Source organism: Suricata suricatta, chromosome 16 (genome assembly GCF_006229205.1).
Source record: "Suricata suricatta isolate VVHF042 chromosome 16, meerkat_22Aug2017_6uvM2_HiC, whole genome shotgun sequence".
NCBI classification, from domain to species: Eukaryota; Metazoa; Chordata; class Mammalia; order Carnivora; family Herpestidae; genus Suricata; species Suricata suricatta.
Genome location: NC_043715.1, coordinates 33,581,398 through 33,603,342, shown reverse-complemented (window position 1 = coordinate 33,603,342; position 21,945 = coordinate 33,581,398). Strand labels below are relative to the sequence as shown.

The 21,945-nt window shown below is 40.4% G+C and overlaps 1 protein-coding gene across 1 annotated transcript in view; it reads right to left on the bottom strand.

Annotated features, from left to right (window-relative positions):
- The window catches only part of N4BP1 (NEDD4 binding protein 1), a gene marked incomplete at its 5' end in the record, with an annotated part of 51,533 nt that extends 29,590 nt beyond the window's left edge, over nucleotides 1-21,943 (bottom strand). The window contains one exon of the mRNA XM_029924247.1: nucleotides 21,923-21,943. Coding sequence (XP_029780107.1) covers nucleotides 21,923-21,943 — 21 coding nt within the window. The remainder of the gene's footprint in view (nucleotides 1-21,922) is intronic.
- Nucleotides 21,944-21,945: the final 2 nt, after the last annotated feature.

Here is a 21,945-nt window from a genome sequence, read left to right as displayed (position 1 = left end):
TGAAGGCTTTGTCTGACAGTAATACTGCCACCTCATCTTTGTTCTTTCTGATTAATAATCACACAGTATGTTTTACCCTCCTTTTAATTTACCTGTAGCCTTGTATATGAAATAACTTTCATGAAGACACCATACAGTTTGGTTATATATATATTTTAAATCCACTCTGACAATCTTTCAATTGGTGTGTTTACACTAGTCACTTTTTTGTTGTTGTTGAAGAGATGTTTGGGACTTTGCCATTTTTTTTAAGTTTGTTTATTTTGAGAGAGACAGAAAGACAGAACAGAGACAGAGAATTCTGAGTAGGCTCTGCACTGTCAGCACAGAGCTGGATGTAGGACTCACAATCTCATAAACAGTGAGATCATAACCTAAACCAAAACCAAAAGTTGGATGCTCAACTATTCACGTTTAATGAAATTACTGTTTGGATTTAAGTCCACCACTTATTTTCTGTTTGTTCCCTATTTTTAATTCCTTTCACTCACCACGTGCCCCCAAATCTGGCCTTCTTCTGTATACAAACATTTTTTAGTATTATAATTTATTGATGGAAAATTTTTATGTTTATTTATTTTGAGACTCAGCACGTGTGAGTGGGGGGAGGGCCAGAGATGGGGGGCGGGGAGAATCCCACCCAGTCTCCTTGCTGTCAGCACAGAGCCTAATGTGGGACTCAGTCTCACACAGTGAGATCATGACCTGAGCCAAAATCGAGAGTCAGATGCTTAATGACTGAGCCACCTAGGCTCAGCCACCTCTCTCTTTTGGTAGTTTTAAAAGTAGTTATGCTATCAATTATAACATAATTGATCTACTTCAAAGTCAGTACTTTATCATTTCAAGAATGGATAAACCTTACCATCTGGACTATCATGTTTTCTGTATTTTATATCTTACGATGTGTTGACATCATAGGAGGACTTTCAGACCTGAATAGAGACTTAATCTTCTGGGGCTAGCCAATCTCTAGCAGTGGTGGGCGGCTTGCTTGGAGCACGCCTTTCCTGTGCAGACTGCCTGATCCAGTGTTGTGCCCCACACCCATCTCCTTATCTAACTCGCATACTAACCCAATACTTCCCCTCCCTTGTAGCAAGTCCAGGCCAGGAAACAGACAACTAAGAGCAGTCTCTAGGTCTGGAAGCCCACTGAAATTATCCAAACTAGCCCATCTTAAACTGTTTATCCTGTCGCCTTGCCTTCCTTTCCCCCTTGCTCCTGTACCTGCCCTGTTACCTGTAGCCCAGCGTGGGGAAATGTACATAATCAAAATCTTCTTTCAGTTGCACTGACTTCTCTTGGTCATCATTCAGTCACTTCTCTAACTTAAAATCCTGCGGGTACAAATTTTAGAACACCACCATCATCCTTTACCCTTGGTCTCTAGTCTCTTTGCCTTCCCTTGTATGTATGTTTTGGCTATCTCATAAATTATATGGATATACATTTGAAATCCCATCAGACAATACCATAAATTGTTTTGAGCCCTTAACTCATTTTAAAGAACTCAAGAGGACAAAGTAATCCATTACATTTACCCAGATGGTTCTCATTTCTGTCTGAAGAATTTCCTTTACCAATTATTTTGGAGAAGGCTACTGGTTCTGGCAATGATTTCACAACTTTAGTTTTTCTTCAACCCAAAATTTTTATTATGCTTTATTTCACTTTCATTCTCGAAGGATAACTTCACTGGATAAGGAATTTTTGGTTCTTTTTTTCCACCACTTGAAAAATACTGTGCCACTTCTCCAGCCTCTGTGGTTTCTGATGAGAAACCTGTACTCACTCCAATTGCTGTTCCTATAGATGTGTATTTCTCTAGATGCTTTCATAAGTTTTAATTTGTCTTCAGTTTCAGTGCTGTAGGTATGATGTCTAGGTATGGAATTCTTTGGGTTTATTCTGTTTGTGTTCACTAAGCTTCCTAAATTTTATGTTTAAAATAAAATTTTGGAAGTCTTCAGCCATTGTCTCTCCAAAATTTTTTTAATGCCATGCTCTTTTGTCTCCTCTCATTCAAATTAGAGAACCTGTGTCTCCTTTCAAGTTCACGAACTCTTCTGTCATCTCCATTTTAAAATCAAGCCTATCCAGTGAAATTTTATTTAGGTTTCTGTATTTTTCAGTGCTAACCCTTTCCATTTGGTTCCTCTATTTGTATATTCTATTCCTCTACTAAATCTATTTTTAAATTAGTTTTTGGAGTATTTGTGCTTGTTGGAGCATTTTTGTAATAGATGTTTTAAAGTGTTTGTTAGATAATTCTAACGTCTTTGCCACCTTGATATTGGTGTTTGCGGTTTTTTCTTCTAAGAGCTGATATTTTCCTTTCTCATGATAGCTGATATTTTCCTTGTTCTTCACATACCAAGTAATTTTGTACTACAGCCATTTTGAATATTATGAGATTCTGAGTCCTATTTAAATCCTATGATGAAGGTTAATACTTCTGTTCTAGCAGGCAACTGGCCTAGTTAGATTTAGGCTGCAAGCTATAACCCGTGTTCAGTAAGCTATGATTGTAGTATCATTTCAGTGTGTAAAGTCTCTGCAGTGTTACCTGTATCTGTCCCACTTGCATGCATCAGACCCACTGGAGGCCAGGTCCGGGCCTAGCTAGTGGTTTTTCTGTTAGTTCACCTCTCAAAAGTCTTTTGTTATGCTGATCAAAAGTATATCCAAACGTATAGTTTAGGGATAAACCCAGAAGGTCATCAACAAATTTTATGGAGTCACGTTTCTGAGCTCCTCCCTCTTTCTAGTGCTCTCCTGTTCCCTGAAGTTCTTTTTTTCCAGCCCTCCAGTTAGAAAGCTAGGGCTTTGATTACCCCACTTTGCCCTGCAGTTTTGCAGCTGAGCCTGGGTCATCCGGAGGACACAGAAAGTAATGAGGCTGGCTCCATCCTCCATTGGACCACACCCTCACCAACTGAAGAGGAAAGTTCTCTCTTAGAACTTTGGTTCCTACCAGCTCCCACTGCCACCATCACTGGATTGTTTGGAAGCTGATGTGCATTAGAATGAAAAACCATGACATTGGCTATTAGGGGCTCCCCCTTCTGTCCCTGGAGTCCAAGCTAGATGGCTTCTCCTATTGCTTTCTCCATGCCCTGGTGCTTATTTCCACTTGCAGATTGAGCTGCATTGAATTCAGGCTGGGGGAAAAAGAGGAAAACATGGCAAACTCACCACTGATTTTGTGGAGATCCGTGTTATGGTTTTCTTCCTCAGTCTGCCTATTTTTTACTTTTCAGAGTCCTCATATAGCTGTTCCATGCATTCTGTCCAGGTTTTATAGCTAATTCAGTACGAGTAACAGGGTACAGAGCACTTGCTCTATCTTACTCAAAACCAGAACCTCCTTGTTGTCTGTTAATATTTAAATAATGCCGCTTGTTTAGCACTGAGTGAATGCATGGCTAAATTCACATGAGTCAAATACTGTTGAGAATACTGTGCAGCCACTGGCTGAGAAAAAGTTGATCATCCCATTCAATGGGACGCCAGCAACTATTAGCCAATCTGAAAAGGAGAGGTTTCTTCTCCAGATAAAAGGCTTCTACAAATACCTCAGACGAGGCTAACTCATGAATTGATCCAAGGAAAAGCCAGCCTATCAACAGATCCTGCCAAGACACAAGGCCTCCAACTGGTTTTTCAGATTCTGTATATAACAAAAAAGCACCCATATCAGGGTAAGATCTCAAATATGAAAGACAGAAACCAATAAAGTAGAACATAAAACAGAGGAAAACTGGAGGAAACTAGATAATGCAGGGTAGGGAAGAAAACTTCAATAAGATGATAATGAATTCATTTAATAGGAACCAAGATGCTAAAAAAGGAGACAAATAATCAGAATAAGGGTACTAGTAAATTAAGGATATCATGACCAAAATAAAAGTCCACAGAAGAAGTGAAAGACAAAGTGGAAGAAATCTCTCCAAAAATACCATAAAATCAAGGAAGTGAAAAATATGAGGAAAAAGAAACCTTAAGGGTCCATCCAGGATATCAGAAATTCAAGTAACTGACATTTCAAAAAAGTTAGAATGGCATTTAATAAAGAAGCGACAGAAATTACTTCCTGGAGCTAAAATACACAACACCTCATATATTAGTAAAAAGAATACATCAAATCTTGTTTGGGAACTAAAGCACAGAGATCCCATCTTGAAAGGGTCCACAGAATATCTAAGCATGATTAGTTTTTTTGAACAGTTTATTTATTTATTTATTTATTTATTTATTTATTTATTTAGATTGGGGGGAGAGGGGAGATAGTGGGAGAGTGGGGAGACTGAGAATCCCAAGCAGGCTACATGCTATCAGCACAAAATCCGACACAAGGCTTGATTTCATGAACTGTGAGATCATGACCGGAACCAAAATCAAGAGTCAGATGCACAACCAACTGAGCCACCAAGGTTCCCCAAGCATGACTATTTTTTAAAGGCCTACAAGAAAAATGTCCTGGGGGCAGGATGAGAACAGGGCATGTACAAAAGAATGACAATCAGAATGTCAGAAATTCTCAACAGAAAATCTGGATGACTGAGGGAAAAAAGGACAGCAGTGCATTCAAATTCTAAGTGAAAATGATTTTCAATCCATAATTCTGTACCATCTACTTTAAAGCCATTTCTAGACATCCTAAAAGCTAAGAAAATTAGTCCCATGGATTGCTTTCTTAAAAAACTATTTGAAGATGAAGGCCACCAGAAATAAAGATGACATTAATCAGTAAATTCAATCCAAGACTGGCAAAAAGAAGTCCAAAGACTATAGCTGTGCAGCAAACAAACTGAGAAAGTAGCTGAGTGGAAGAGGGAATGTGGCTCAAATGGCATTCTCCCAAAAATTAGGCTCAATGAATAGCTGATAGAAAGGAGTATTTGTATCATATTAGGGATGTATTTAAATCATATTTCTTAAGTAGATGAAAACAGGACAGATAAATTACAGGAAAAATTATAAGCTGTATCAGAATGAAAACATAATGTAATACAGTACTGGACCTTACAGTAATATTTACATTATATCATAATTACCCTGTTTCTTGCTTCAGCTAAAATCAAGATGACTATATTGGTGTCTGAGTCCATTCAGGCTACTATAACAAAATGCCACACTGGGTGGCTTAAAACAACAGAAATTTATTTCTCACAGTTCTGGAGGCTAGGAGTCTAAGGTGAGAGTGCCACCGTGGTCCCGTGAGGACTCTCTACCAGGGTGCAGACTGGTTGTATTTTCACGTGGGTAGGAAGGAAGGAGTTCTCTTGGGCCTCATTTACGAAGGTTTTGTCATTATGAGGGCCTCACAACCTAATCATCTCCCAAAGGCCCCGCCTCCTAACGTCATTATCTTGGGCACTGGGATTTCACTACCAGAATTTTGACAAAACACAAATATTCAGATGACTGCAAATGGGGAAATGGGGATAGTTTTGGCCTCATTTATCTTGAAGAAAGTGAACAATGTCTAAAACTAATAAGAAATAGCAGTATGTTATTTATAATCATTTAGATAACCATCAAAACAAACAGCTAAAAACAGTAAAAAGTAATTGCTTTTAGGAAGTTGGGGAGGGACTGAGCAAGGGAATGCTCTTCTTTCCTATAAAAACCCTCCGTACTTCTTGATTTTTTGTTTTAATCACAGGCATATATTAGTTTGGTACACTCCTTACTTCCCAATACTTTTTTTTTTAATTTTATTATTTTTTTAATGCTTTATTTATTTTTGATAGAGAGAGAGAGAGACAGATCATGAGAGGGGGAGGGGCAGAGAGAGAAAGAGACACAGAACCAGAAGCAGGCTCCAGATTCTGAGCTAGCTGTCAGCACAGAGCCCGACGCGGGGCTCGAACCCACAAACGTGAAATCTGACCTGAGCCGAAGTCAGAGGCTTAACCGACTGAGCCACCCAGGCGCCCCCCAATACTTTTAATTTATTTTTAAAATTTATATCCAAATTAGCATATAGTTCAACAATGATTTCAGGAGTAGATTCCTTAATACCCTTTACCCATTTAGCCCATTCCCCTTCCCACAACCCTTCCAGAAACCCTGTTTGTTCTCCATTTTTAAGAATCTCTTATGTTTTTGTCCCCCTCCGTGTTTTTATTTTTGCTTCCCTTCTCTTATGTTCATCTCTTTTGTACCTTAATGTCCTCATGTGAGTGAAGTCATAGGATAATTGTCTTTCTCTAATTTCGCTTAGCATAATACTAATTCCATCCATGTAGTTGCAAATAGCCAAGATTTCATGCTTTTTGATTACTGCTTACTTCCTAATTTTAATAAAAAATTTAAAAGTAGATGTATAACAAGATATGTCATTATTGAGAGCTTTGGTCCTAATTTTTATTTTTTACATATTTATTTTTGAGAGAGAGTGTGTGGGAGCTGGGGAGGGGTAGAGAGAGGGGGACCGAAGATCCAAAGTAGGCTCTGCGCTGACAGCAGAGAAGCTGATGTGGGGCTCGAGCTCAGAACTGCAAGATCATAACCTGAGCCAAAGTCTGATGCTTAATGGACTGAGCCACCCAGGCGCCCCGGATGTAATTTTAGCTTGGTTCTTTTTGGACACTTAAGATAAAGAATATTAGTACTTATGAAATATTATGAGTGATTCATCTTTCAAACAACCATTTTCCATTATTTCTGTTACTTTTCTGGAGAGATATAATCTACAGGAAGAGCTGTAACTAATTAATTGTATGATTTAGGATGTTCTCAACCTTATGCAACTAAAAAATTTAAATTAAACTGGATGCTGAGACAGATAGGTAACGGCAAAGACTAGTGATAATTCTGATTTCAAGTTTTTAAAATAAGCTTTATTTTTTCAAGCAGTTAAAGGTTCACAGCAAAATTGCAAAGGTAGAGACTTCCCATCTGTAATTCGTTTAATGATAATCATAAAAGTCCGTATGTTTTTATAAACTTAATTTTATACAACTGAACCTACACAAAATTGTGAATCTGAAGTATTATTTACAAACAAATCAATTTACTTTTAGTTGCTTATGTAGTCATTTCACAGCAAGTGATATACTCAGGGATACATCCAGATACTATTTGGATTACTATTTTTCAGAGAAAAAAAAATCAAGTAAAAATTAGATCCTCTGAGATGATCATAGAGGGCCTCAGGAGGGCTCCTGTGACTCTCAGTGTGTAAGCACCAGGAAGACTGGCAGATAAGTGCCTAATACAAGCAGAGCTGTCTGACATTATCCCCCAAATAACTAAAACCACTATTGAAAGATTAACTGCATCGTTCTGAGGGAGAGCTGTACTAACAGGCACAAAACTCTGTGCGTGTGTGTGTGTATTCCCAAGAGAAATGAGTAATTATCCCCTGAGATTCAGACTCAATTTTTTCATTAATAATTTACTCTTGTGAATTACTAAGTAGCAACAATTGATTTTTATATTCAGGTTCAGAAGTGGACAATTAAGTGTACAAGTTTACAGTGTTAACTACATTCTAGATGTCTGACCATCGGTTGCACTGATAAGCATCCTTTGCATTTGGCTGTATTTGGTATCTGAACATTTGAATGTTGATCAAAAACTGTCTCCCCTATCCTGCAATGTTCATATTCTGTTTTACTTTACTCAGGCTTTTTGGGAAAAAAAGAGGGGAAGGGACCATCTAATACATATAATAATAACTTCCTTTACATATAGCAAAATGACTTTGTTATTCTACCTTCTAAAAACTCAGTTCTTCTCAACTCTACTGCAACATTTCAAGAATCCATAAAGAAGCTCCTGGCAACCTGTACCATTCAGAATGCAGATGTAAAAAACAAAACACAGAAAAGATCAAAGTGGCTATTCAAGAGTCTATGGGTCTGACCTGGGGAAAGGTTTCTCCACACACAGTTCATCACAACCATCTCTTATTACAGCCACACATGTGAGGGCTTTGTCAGCTTGTCTCCCAGGTCACACATGGTTTGGAGCAGCTGAATCAAAGTGCAGAAGGTATAACATAGTGCACTACCTGCAGAGCACGTAACAGCAAATGACAACTGACAGCCCGGGTGCAAAAACAAATTTAAGGAAGACATAATGGCTAAAAGCCATAGCAACTCAAGATCAGCTAGGCTGAGTGCAGCTCTAACACATTCTGGCAGCTGCCAGAAGCATAACTGCACCCTGGCACAACATGACAGAAGATACACAAGAGAACTACAAATCATGGAGAAAACAGAAACTATGCAGGCAAGGAAACTCTTAATACATTACAGACAGATTTCCAGAACAATTCAGACTAGTAGTGCTCATCTCTAGCTGCACACTTCTGGATTCTGAAGATTTCTTATATTTAGGAGACTCTTGAATAAACCATGGTGTATATTTCCTCTAAGAGAAAAGAAAGTAGGAGTAATACAATTTTTAGACATTGACACTTATGTCCTACAGACTATGTATAAGTTAGAAATACCTTATAAGCTTTAGAAAAAAACAAGCTTTTTTCTTTTTTAAGGCATTTTCAAGGTATATTTATTTTTGAGAGACAGAGCAACCGAGTGCGAGCCTGAGCAGGGGAGGGGCAGAGAGGCAGACACAGGACCTGAGACAGGCTCCAGGCTCTAATCAGAGCCTGACCTGGGCCCCAAACCCATAGACTACGAGATGATCACCTGAGCCAAAGTTGGACGCTTAACCAACTGACCCTCCCAAGCGCCCTGAAAAAACAAGCTTTTTAACACCATTAATCTACAAATCTGTAACAAGTCCACTTTAGGTCTCTATCTGGCTATCTGCATTAACAATATTGCTATACAATTCTTAATAATCATATTAGCCATTTTTCCAATGCACTTCAACGTTTCCTTTCTGTTCCATCTTTCTCTTCAATCTCTTTTCTAAAATGTCTACCAAGTTTTTGCCAGGAGGGGTGCCGTACCAGCTCCACAGGGAAGGACCTCCTGCCTGCTCACTCTTGAGTATACTTCTGGAAACAGGACCAGAGGCCACACTCAGTATCTACCCTAGACTTCATTCCCATTACACCTGTAAATCTCTGAAATTCTACAGCTTCCAAAACTTTCAGCTCTCCTGATGAATTCATTCTACACTCTTACCCAAATAATGTCCTCAGGTCCAAACTTCATTTCGTGACTCTTCTCACTCTCAGTAAAAGAAATTATTTCATCAGAGCTCAAAGGCTATTTGTGAAGCCCTTCAACTGCTTCTCCTTTTTCATCTAAAAAATTCCATCTTTCATGAATTTGCTCTCCTTTCTTCTGTTTCAAAACTATGCCCCTTTCCCAGGTCTTGCTTCATCACTCCCTTTTTACTTATCCCTGCCCACCTATGATACAAACCTGTGTGGGTTTCCATGACCGCACAGAACACTTCCTGCAGACCCACTGCCTGTGCTTGGGAGTGCTCCATCTCTGTCTTCATCTTCACACTTGTCAAATGCAAAGGGCCCTTCTCTGCAATCTCCTACTAGGAATCTCCACAGCACCATACTGTTGATCAGCTTCTCCTTAACAAGTTTCGGAGATACCACTAGCTGTCTACTTCCTATCTTTCACAACTTCCCCAAACCCTTTGTTCCTATTTCCTACTGCACCTTAAATGTATGCCTTCCTGAAGGTTCCATCCTGGTACTCTCCCTCAATTATACTCACACATGCTTCAGGTTCCAACCGTAACTTTTACATCTATGGTGGTAACTCCAAATTTCCATCTCTCGCCCTTAATACTGTAAGGCTGCAGACTATGCATCCCCTCCTGGGCACTTCTCGACTATCTCAAAAGCACCTCAAACTTAATGAATCAGCGCCCACAGCTCTCCTCCACTTGTCTTTGGTGCAAGTTCCCTTGACATTGAAACACAGTTGCCCAGATTCAAAACATTCTTTCCTTCTCATCACGAGACTGACAAATCTGGTCACATAGGAGGAGCATTACTGCAACCAACTCTAAACCCTTCTTCCTGTTGCCTGTCTTACTTATCATACTACACTCCCTAGGACACCCTCTATCACACAACACCCCGGTGATGTGTGAAAGCACACCGGTTTTACTTCCTTACTCAAAAACTTTCTAAAGATCCTCACTGCGCATGATTAATCATTCAAGATCCTCATAACCATATTTAAAGTCCTCTGTAGTTTGGGTTTTGGTACATTTTCTTATTTTTGCAGCCTAATTAAACCTTTCTTTCCTTACACTCATCCAAAAATCACCTTCCAAGAACGGGATGGGGGAGATGTTAATGTTTCCTGCATACAACAGTTATCTCATTATTTAAACTACAACATTTATCACAATTCTACTAGACAGCGGGGGGTGGGGGGGTGGGGGGGGGGACTGGCCTTGGTTATTTAACACAGGAGTTCTCAACCAGGGATGATTTTGTTCTTCCCAGTGGCACTGGCAGTGTCAGGAGACATTCTGGTTTTTACAACTGATGGGGTGCTCCTGGCATCTTGGGGGAAGAGGTCAGAGATGCTGCTGAACATCCTATAATGCAAAGTACAACCCCCCACAACAAAGTCTTCTGACCAAAATGTCAATAGTGCCACTGTTGAGGAACCTTAGACTAATTAATAACTCTCAAAAACAAATACACTTGCAAACAAATTAGGAAGTTTGAGAACACAGGCTGACATCAGCCTAGTATCAATGATGTGGGTAAACTATAAAAGAGAAAAGTGGCCAAAATGACCAAAAGTGTGGTGGGGTTCCATTTTAATAGTTTGCATAATGTTAAGAAAAGTTTTAAATACTTTTAAAGAAATGTTTATTTACTTATTTTGAGAGAAAGAGAGAGCCAACCAGCATGGGGAGAGGCAGAGAGAAAATCCCAAGCAGGCTCTGAGCCGTTGGTGCAAAGCCCGATGTGGTGCTCCATCAGTTTATAACCTGAGCAGAAGTCAAGAGTCGGATGTTAACTGACTGAGCCATTAAATACTTCTATATAAGGCAAAAGGACAGCCTTTTTAATCACAATGAAGCACTCTCTTTAGCTCTCCCAAAGAGTATTTAATTCTCCGGGAAATTTACCTTTGTCTGACACACTATTCATCATTCATTAGAGCTTGGGCAATGATATTATATGTTAAAATGTAGATTTTTTTTGTCCAGCAGAGATGCCAATTACCTCCATTTTGTAGAAAAATTATGATTATTCCACTCTTAAACATGTAAGCTAATCTGTACCTAATTAAGCAGTTTTACTCCACCATCCTGTTTTTATCTTTTTAATTTATATCCAAGCTAGTTAGCATATAGTGCAACAATGATTTCAGGGGTAGACTCCTTAATGCCCCTTCCCTGTTGAGCATGTCCTCCATCCCCCAATCCCTCCAGTAACCCTGTTTGTTCTCCATACTTTAAGAGTCTCTTATGATCTGTCCCCTTCCCTGATTTTATATTTTTGCTTTCCTTCCCTTATGTTCATCTGTTTTGTATCTTAAAGTCCTCATATGAGTGAAGTCATATGATATTTGTCTTTTTCTAATTTTCTTAGCATAATACCCTCTAGTTCCATTCACGTAGTTGTAAATGGCAAGATTTCATTCTTCTTGATTGCTGAGCAATCCACTGAATATATATGTATATGTATACACAAACACACACACATACATATATATACCCCACATCTTTATTCATTCATCCATTAATGATATTTGGTCTCTTCCCATCTTTGGCTATTGTTGACAGTGCTGCTATAAACATTGGGGTGCTTGTGCCCCTTCGAAACAGTACACCTATATCCCTTGGATAAATACCTAGTCGTGCAGTTGCTGGGTCGTAGGGTGGTTCTATTTTTCATTTTTCAAGGAACCTCCATACTGTTTTCCAGAGAGGCTGCCCCAGTTTATATTCCCAGCATCAGTGCAAAGAGATCCTCTTTTTCCGCATCCTCACCAACATCTGCTGTTGCCTGAGTTGTTAATGTTAGCCATTCTGACTGGTGTGAGGTAGTATTTCATTGTGGTTTTGATCTGTATTTCCCTGATGATGAGTGATATTGAGCATCTTTTCATGTGTCGGGTTATTCACCTGGATGTCTTTGGAGAAATGTCAATTCACGTGTTTTGCCCTTTTTTTCACTGGATTATTTGGTTTCTGGGTGTTGAGTTTGATAAATTCCTTAAAGATTTTGGTTACTAACCCTTTATCTGATATGCTGTCTGCAAATATCTTATCCCATTCTGTTGATCGCCTTTTAGTTTTGCTGAGGTATTTTTGCTATTGTTTCCCTTGCCTCCGGAGACTGTGAAGGAAGAAGTTGATGCAGCCAAGGTCAAAGAGGTTTCTGCCTGCTTTCTCCTAGAGGATTTTGATGGCTTCCTGTCTTACATTTAAGTCTTTCATCCATTTTGAGTTTATTTATTTTTTTTGTATGGTGTAAGAAAGTGGTCCAGGTTCATTTTCGGCATGTCACTCTCCAGTTGTCCTAGGACCACTTGCTGAAGACTGTCTTTATTCCTTGGATATTCTTTCCTGTGTTGTCAAAGATTAGTTGGCCATACGTTTGTAGATCCATTTCTGGTTCTCTATTCTGTTCCATTGATCTATGTGTCTGTTTTTGTGCCAGTACCATACTGTCTTGATGATTACAGCTTTGTAATACAGTTTGAAGTCCGGGATTGTGATGCCTCCTGCTTTGGTTTTCTTTTCCAAGATTGCTTTGGCTACTTAGGATCTTTTCTGGTTCCATACAAATTTCAGAATTGTGTTTTTAGTGTACATTAATACTCAGATCTTCAATTGTTTTCTGAACCAGTTTTACATTCCTGCTGGTTCCTTCATTCATGAGTTACCTGTCGGAAAGTCACATTTATAGGGTGGTTTTTTTTTTAAATTTACACTTTGGCAGCTTATAGGGTCCATGGAGATGTCCAGGTGGACTCAGCTGCTTGAAACTATTAAGATGAGTGGCCCAAGAGAGGACCACATAGGCTGTGTAAACTCAACAATGTCTCATTTTGGGTCAGCATGAATCCCAAGCAGGAACAGAATTTTACTAGTCCTATTTCTCTGTTCTTTCTTCTGATTTTCTTTTTGCTTTACAGTTCTTGGCCACCTGTCCCTTTTTACACCTGTACCACTGGGTACACACTATGAGGTCAGTCTCAGCTATACCCTTAGTATACACATACCTAAACTACAGGAATCTGATTTTACAGTCTGACCATGTGGTGATCTGTCAGTAGATAATAGATCTATTCGCTGATGGAGGAGAGACTAGAAAAAAAATCTGGTTTTAGTCTTCTCTGTTTTTTTGTTTGTGTAAGAACACGTCTCTGCACCACTGAAAGAACAGCCTTTTTGAAATCTGGATGAGTTTTGTGTTTTTGGATTATTTTTGACCTGTAGCTAAGACTGCAGAACCCAAACTGAAAGCTCTCTGAATGAAAAAAGCCTTTATTTCTCATGGTGTGAGTTTTCCTAACTCCAGGGGTAGATAATTAGATTTTAAAGCTTCTAAATTTTATTTAAGTTTATTTATCTTGAGAGAGAGAAAGAGTGTGTGTATGCGCAAGAGGAGGGGAGGGGCAGAGAGAGAGGGAGAGAATCCCAAGCAGGTTCTGCACTGATGCAGGGCTCAAACTCAAGAACTGTGAGATCATGACCTGAGTCCAGATCAAGAGTTGGGAGCTTAATCAACCCACCCAGGAACCCCTAGATGAAAAAGATTCTTGGGGTGCCTGGGTGGCTCAGTCGGTTAAGCGTCCAGCTTTGGCTCAGGTCATGATCTCACAGTTCGTGGGTTCGAGCCCCGCATCGGGCTCTGTGCTGACAGCTAGCTCAGAGCCTGGAGCTTGTTTCAGATTCTGTGTCTCCCTCTCTCTCTGACCCTCCCCTGCTCATGCTGTCTGTCTGTCTGTCTGTCTGTCTGTCTCTCTCAAAAATAAATAAAAACATTAAAAAAAATTAATAATATAAAATTAAAAAAAAGAAAAAGATTCTTAAAGAACCTCTGTTCTATTTGGTTTATAGAGAATAACAACCGTTTACATAAACCTGCATTCCTAGAATTCCAAGAAGATATAGAAACTAAACATCTAATACTTATGTTAGCCTTTTAAGGACCCAAAGAAAAAAAATCTCAAAAACTCATAGAAACCAATACTTCAAAAGCATTTTTGTTTAAGAATCCTAATTCATATAATAAAAATAATCCTTAGGTCAGTTTGATAATTTTAATGCTAATTTAAAAACATGTCCATTTCCTGATTTCATCAGTGTAGTATACAATGCATGCATAATTTTTTAAAAAATAAGATTTTTTTCTATGAAGAGACACATCTGAACTTCCTAAACTTTGATGACTTGCTGTCAGATAAGCTAATATTATTCATGATTAGTCATATTTATTATTATGAAAATCCACGCTTACATATTCAACTTGCAATATCAGAAGTTATATACTATTCAGTTGTCAGATTAGACATAATTATAATAACCTTAGTTAACTTTAAGACCTTGACTGAACTAATAGTAAATGGTTAACTAAGGGATACTCTTTAGATACATCATTAATTTCCTAATGAGTCAGACACCAAGTGCAGTTTAAGCACATACACATATAAGCTTTCTAATATAATCATGATGTCATTATGGCACTCAACAAAATGAACAGAAATTCCTTAGTATCACTTATTCTCAATCTATGTTTAATGCCTTTTCCAATTGTTCTAATTATTCTGATTTTTTCACCATAATTATACATTTTTTTACCTTGTCTAGAATGTCACATGTATGAATCACACAATATATACTCCTATGTCTTCTTTCACTCAGTATAACTTTGAAATTCAACCATGTTAGTTAGTACAGTTAGTAACAATTATGTGTTCTTTTCTATTGCTGTGTAGTATACCACTCCGAAAGCATTTTACCCCTAAACTATCCCTGGGGTTTCCCATAGATCCCTGGGCAATCAGTCACAAAGACTTATTATCTTTTACCTTCTAACAAGAAGGATGCTAAAATCAGCTCAGTTCTTTGGGAGTACTCTTTAATTCTTAAGGAGTTTAACACCATTACGTTGTCAAATCCTATCTCAAGGTTTGTGAGATCTAGCCCTGCATCAGGCTCGGTGCTGACAACACAATGCAGAACCTACTTGGGATTCTCTCTCCCTCTCTGCCCCATCCCCACTCATGCTTTCTCTCATCTCTCATTCTCTCAAAAGAAATAAATTTTGTCATACTAAAGAATTGTCCAGGAGGCCCAATAAAGCATTATTTCACATCCAGGGCAGCAAAGTCCAACAGAACTTCTAGACAACATGACAGAAATGTTCTGTAACTGCACTGTCTCTACCGGTAGACACTAGATATATGTGACCATCAAGGACCTGAAATGCAACTGAACAAGTAAATATTTAATTTCATTGAACTTCGACGAATTTAAACAGCCACATGTGGTAGTGGCTACAAACTGGACAGTGTAAATCCAGCTCCAAACTATTTTTGTACAGCCTGTGGTAAGAATTGTTTTAATCTTCAAAAAGGTTGTAAAAAAACCAAAACCAAAAAAAAAGGGTATAAGACACATACCCTGTAGAGTCCACAAGGTCTAAAATATTTACTATGTACCTCCTTATTCATCAATTAAAATAAACTACTAATTCACTCAGCACTAAGACTGAACAAAAAACTTTCTCAAGTTGAAAGGAACCTCTTAAAATAACAAACAAAAATAATTCCATTTCTTTAAACAAAGAAGTTTCCTGTTGTTTCCATATCACATAACTTATTTTTTTAAAAACAGTTCTTTAATTACTGTAAGGATCCCTCCCCATAATTTTGTTTTTCAAATGCAAGCCTGCATATTTTATACAGTTATACATTAATTTAGTAAAAAGCCAGCACAGAACAAGATGTTGTCCTTGACTTGATTAAGCCCTACAATATTACTGGTAGACAGGGAAGAGGAAACTATGGTCATGAGCAATCACTTTGACCCCAGTATAACCAGTGTTGAGTATCCCTGATTTCAACATTCTGGTATAACCCCAAAATATTAACCATAAAAAGAAACTGAACAAACCACCATTTCTTAAGATGATTTTCACAACCATACTGAAAAGCACCATTTAAAAAAAAAATCATTCTAGGAAATGCAAAGAGGCCACCAGCCTCCCTTTCTGGTAAAATCAAAACAAAAACTCCAAGTCACTACCCAGTATTACATCTACAAATTATTTTCTCCATGAACAAATCTACTGTTCAAGAATTCATTCATGAAACCAGGTACTAATCTCTCTCAACAGAAAAGGAAATGAAACCATGCGGTGTTCATTTTAACCCTACGAAGCCAAGGTAGTAATAGGCTACTTCTACTGGAATTCCATTTTCTTTATTTTTCTTCCTCTCTTCACTACAAATATGTTAAGTAAAAACTCAAAAGTTGGATAAAGGATACTCACCAACTCTTCGTATGACTCTCTTTCTCTCTCCTTCACAAATTAAAATTAATCAGATGTCAGTCTACCTTAGCATAGTTTGTTGGGTGTACTGTAATTTCAATGTGTAAGATTTATCAGTCCTCCAAATTATTCTTCCCATAAACCCACCAGATTAGTGTCCTGGCTATGGCTTACAGTGGCTACTCACTGCTATGAAGTAATGCCTGAAATACACCAACTGATGGGCAGTGGTGGTTAGCAAATTTAACACCCTACATGTTCACAGACAAACTGTACAAGCAGCCATGGCATTTGTCTCCATTACTCCTCTTTTATTTGTTAGTCTCCATGACATGCTTCTGAACCAACCAGTTAGCTTTAGCACCCAAATCCCTGCTACGGATCTTGCTGACCACAGCACTGTACCATCTCCCGATGCTTCACATTTCATCCCCTCTACTGTGTCACTTCAAGTCAAACGGGATACTTCCACTTCACACACAGACCACGGAGGCACTGTTCCTTGGCTTCTCGGAATTCCTCCATGTCCAAGATTCTGATCTCTGCAATTCCTCCCTGATGACAACTTCTACAATTCTCCAATCTGCCCTGAATTTTCCCTATTTACATGATTCCATGAGTCTAGGAGAGGACAGGGCCTAAGGTCTTATTCCTTCATTCTTCACACATTTCATCAGGCCCCTTCTACCTCTACCTGCCAGAACCTCTGGCTGGCAGTTCACTAAAAGTAGAAGATGAGTCTTGTATTATGTTTGGATTGTCCTGGCCTAAACAATGCTGACCATTCAGAAACATTTCCTGGGGTCCATCCTCCCTTATTCAACTACACCTTCGATTCCTTCAGTGCTTGGTGTGTCGACTTCACCAACACCCAGAGCGGGGAAATCATCACCTACTGGAGAATTTCTGGACCAAGCGATGCTATAAATTTAGGCCATCTCACTTCCCCTAGCTCTTACTTCAGTTCCAATCCTTTATTGTTCTTTCCCATGCACTTCCAAAAGTTCCTCTGCGTCTGCCCTAACATACGCCACTGTCTTCAAGCTCTCACCCTCCCTCTCTAGGCAGGAATTGGTACCCTACTCTGAGACAATTATTATAGGCCACTAAGGTGTTCAACTGCCCTCCCACCAAATGTGCTGGCGAGTAGGGAGAGCATTATCTTCACACATCCTGTCTCCTGTATCTAAAGAAGAGGTCTTAAAAAGCTGAATTTGGTCCACTGACATGTTTTGTTTAGCATGCACAGTTGCTTTTTGTTTGTTTTTAGAATATATACTTTTAAAAGAATATACTAATGCAAAATTTTTATCAAGATATTAATTCACAGCATGCATGGTTTTTAAAACATAAATTAAAATTAGCTGCCTTGTAAAAAAAAAAAAAACAGATTTCACATTATAAAACCCAGACCTGTGGCTTTTCTTGGACAATGAGTTCAGACATCGCTGGCCCATACTATGTAAGCGGCTAATACCAAGCATTGGCAGTTAGTTACCTTCTCCCAAAGGGCACAAGCACTGTAATTACTCAGCAGTTCCTCCCTACCAACCAGCCACTTCCATGTACCATCCCCCTGCCTGGACTCAGGAAGCACGGAATTTGTGGCTCCCAGAGCTAAACGAAGAGTCCTAACTTCTCACTTTCAGGGCTGAGATCTCGACGGCCTCATCCCTCCCCACCACTGCCTGACTCCAAGGATCCCACCAGGCATCATAGCTTTGATCTCTCTGTGAAAGAGGCAGCATCGAGTCAGTACCTCCGCTTCCTCTCTGAAATTCAGTCCTCAACCTCCTTGGATTCCATAACTTAGGCCATCACTTACTTCAACTGTGTCCTGTTGGACCCTCCCCCCCCATGCACAATGACCTCTACTGGTTTGTCTCTTTCAATCGCCCCTCTGACCCTACTGGTTAATGTTACATTGCTATAAAAGTTGCTAATTGCCCCCAATTTCTTTGTATTATCACAAACCAGCAATGGACCACACTGAGGAGAACAAGCTTGGGTGTTTAAACACTCTCAGTGAAGACATTTCTTAGAAATGTAAGTCTAATGGCTTCAGTCATGTTCTCACAACCCTTCCGTGACCCTCTACTACCTGCCTGTTTGGTAAAAGCCACGTTCTTCAACAGTTCCTCAAGTGCCTTGTGATTTGGCCCCTTTCCACCTCTGCCCATCTCCCTCCAATGGCCTCTTACAGTTGGGAAAATCGGTGGTAAACTGGCACTATTTCATAACCCTGTGATTTTATACATGTTCTTCCCTCTGGAAAACTCCTGTTCATCCGTTACAATCAATTTAGCAGAGCAACCCTTTCTCTCCTGTATTACAGTCAACAGCTTGCACATACTTCAACTGTTAACATGTATCATACTGGACTAACCTCTCTCTCAACCCCTACATACACCCAGCTGCCAAATCTCAGAGAAAACTTTGTAACCCACCCATGTCCAGCTCAGAACAAAGTCTCTTCCATAGTTGGGTCTTCCTGCTTCCAAGTAGAGTTTCAGAGAAGTCCTTTCAAAAATCCTAAGACTCCTTACTGAATAAGGCCCAATGCCTTAACCTGGCATTTGGGTCCCTTGAGGCTCTGACACTTCCTACCAAGACACTTCACATGTCTGGGGCCTTCTAACCTTTGCTCACAATTACCTCCATCTGGGAATCTTGATGGCTCTTCAAAGCCTGGTTCAGGTGCTGCTTCTGCCAACAAATTTCCCCTCCAACAGAGGATGTGCTTTTTTTAAAAAACATCCCAGGACATTATCACTTTCTACCTGGAGCCCCCTGTCTCTGGCCAACAGAACCCTAACGAACAAAGTCTCCATATTCTCCTCTACTCTAGCATGAGCTAAATGCAGTGATTTAACATTTTTAAATATTTATTTATTTTTGAGAGAGAGAGAGAGTGGACACACGTGTATGCAGGGGAGACGCAGAAAGAGAAAGGGAGAAAGACAATCCCAAGCATCCAGACCCAGCATGGAACGAATGTGGGGCTCAATCTCACAATCGTGAAATCGTGACCTGTCCAGAAACCAAGAATTTGTTGCTTAACCAACTGAGCCATCCAGGAGCCCCATGATTTAACATTTTAAAAGCAGGGAAACAAAGTAAACTACCTGAAGAGACGCAGAACAGTTGTCCTCATCTTAATTAGAGGCTCTACCGGCCAGAGTAAAATCTTATTGACTCTCAATCTTCCTGGGGTGCCTGGATGGCTCAACTGGTAGAGCCTCCGAATTCTGATTTCTGATCAGGTCATGATGCCAGAGTTGTGGGATCAAATCCCTCATCAGGCTCTGTGCTTAGTGTGGAGCCTGCTTGAGATTCTTTCTCCCTCTGACCCTCTACCCTGATCGCACTCTCTAAAAGCATAATAGTAATAAATAATAGTAATAAAATAAAATCTTCCTTCCCCCAAATCTTCTCTTCCATAACTTAAAATATTGTAGATGGTGAAGTCAGCTTTCCTATCAAGTTAATGGTTTTCTCTTCCTCAAAAGAATCTAGGTGGGGCATTCAACTCTTAACCAAGAGTCTCAAGGGAAAAGAAAAAGGATTTCTTAGAAGTGGGAGGATTGGATATGAGTAACACACCTGCAAACATAAATGGGTGGGTGACACCTACTACCAAGATACTGTAAGACACACCTTTTCCAAATAGCTTGGGCTAAACTGTGTGGCAGGACAGGCAAGAGAACTGGAGTTGGGAGGGTCTGGCCGAACATGCCAGGTTTTTCTGTACAGCAGAAGAGGCACTTTCTACACTTGGGGTGAGTCTCGAGTAAAGCTGAACTGGGAAAAGATGAAGCACACAGTAAAAGCAGTAAGACTAGTCAGACAACAGCAGTGGTTTAAGCTTGAGGGTCGGTAAGGCAGAGAATCGGGAAAATAAGGTGGGACTGGATTAGTAAACGTTTTGTAAACGCCCAGTTTGGGAGTGAAGGAGACAGGCAACAGGAGGTCCTAGCAGGCCCCAAGGCAGGAAAATGATTTCCCCTGGAAGGTCAGTATAATGAAAGGAGGGGGTGTGGGAGGAAGGGCTGGAGAGAGGGCAAAGAAGGAAGGGAGGGCACATACCTAGAATGAAGGTCTTAACCGCAGCAAAGGCAATGAAGAGGAATGCGCGCAAGAGATTTTCAGAAGCGTTAATAAAACTTAAGTTATGCCACACCTTTTAGCCCCGGTGAGTGTTAATAAATTTGGGAGCTGGGCAGAAAAAAAAGAGGGGACTGGGAAGAAGTTTAAAAATTAGAAGTCAGGGAAAAAATTAAACATAGGAAAGCAAACGTGGTCAACATCTACAATGTAGTAAGTTACATTGTGGACAAAGATCATACAGGTTAAGTGTCCTCTCTTCTCCGAAGATATTAAAAAAAAATAGGCCATATGTTTTTTTTTTTTTTTTTAATCTAAGAGAGAGGAGTCACAGCAGATCCAATTCTGAGAGCACTGTGAAATTCCTGAAGTAGGATGCCAGAAAAAGGATGATTTTCCCCAGCCAGAGGGCTCATCATTTGGGAGACAGGTATCAAGAACAAGGGCCCTAAGTCTGAATCCCAGCTCCCCCACTTCGGAAAGACCTGGAGAAACTTGGATACTGGGACGGGGACATACGCGCTTTGTGAGTTTCCCGACTCTGGGAGGAAGGGGAGTAGCGGAAGGTGTTGCGTAGGTATAATAAGCCTGAAGTGCTGATCTTGAGAGAAGGTGAGTCACCACTTGCAGAGTTTCAGTTTCCCCAGCTGTTAATTCAGAGAGAGGAAGATAATAAAATCTACCTCACTGGATTTTTTTTTAAGGGCTGCATTAGGTAATCCGTACCAAGGGTTCAGCATAACGTCCTGCGAGCTATAACCATCAAATAAATGGGATCCTCGATACGAGGAATAATACTTTTTACCACTATTATTAAACATCCCTATCTCTTCTTGCATTCTGCGTATTTTGCTACTATTACAGTTTTGTCAGATTCTCAGAAGGGGCTGGAATCCCCCGAAAGTTCAGAACCCCTTCCTGGAGGCCTGGGAAGAGAAAGCTGGCGGAGGTGGTGGACAAGGAGGCTGCGGGCCTAGCGAGCAGGCCCCGCGCGCACCATCCCGAGGGCCGGGGGCGGGGGAGAGAACAACAGGCAGCACCGGCGGCGCGCTCACCCCGGGCCAGCCCCTGCGCTGCGCGCGTTACAGCCCACCGACTCCAAACCTCGCGACGGCCCTCCGAGAGAGCTACTTTCGTCCTCGCCGATTTGCAACCGGGGAAACTGAGGCGCTCCGGGATCGAACCGCTAGCCCAAGGTCACATGGCTCGAAAGCGGAGAACGCAGGTCCATGGACCCTGGAGACTGCGCTCTCCACCACGGCGCTGCGCTGCGTACCCCCACGGAGAGCAGGGAGGAAAGGCGTGGGGGCGCCCGGGGGGCCCAGCCGAGACGAGGCCGCGGGGGCCGGGCCGCGGAAGGCGGGCGGGGGCGGCGGCGGGACTCACCTTGGCGCTGTGCACCGCCTCCT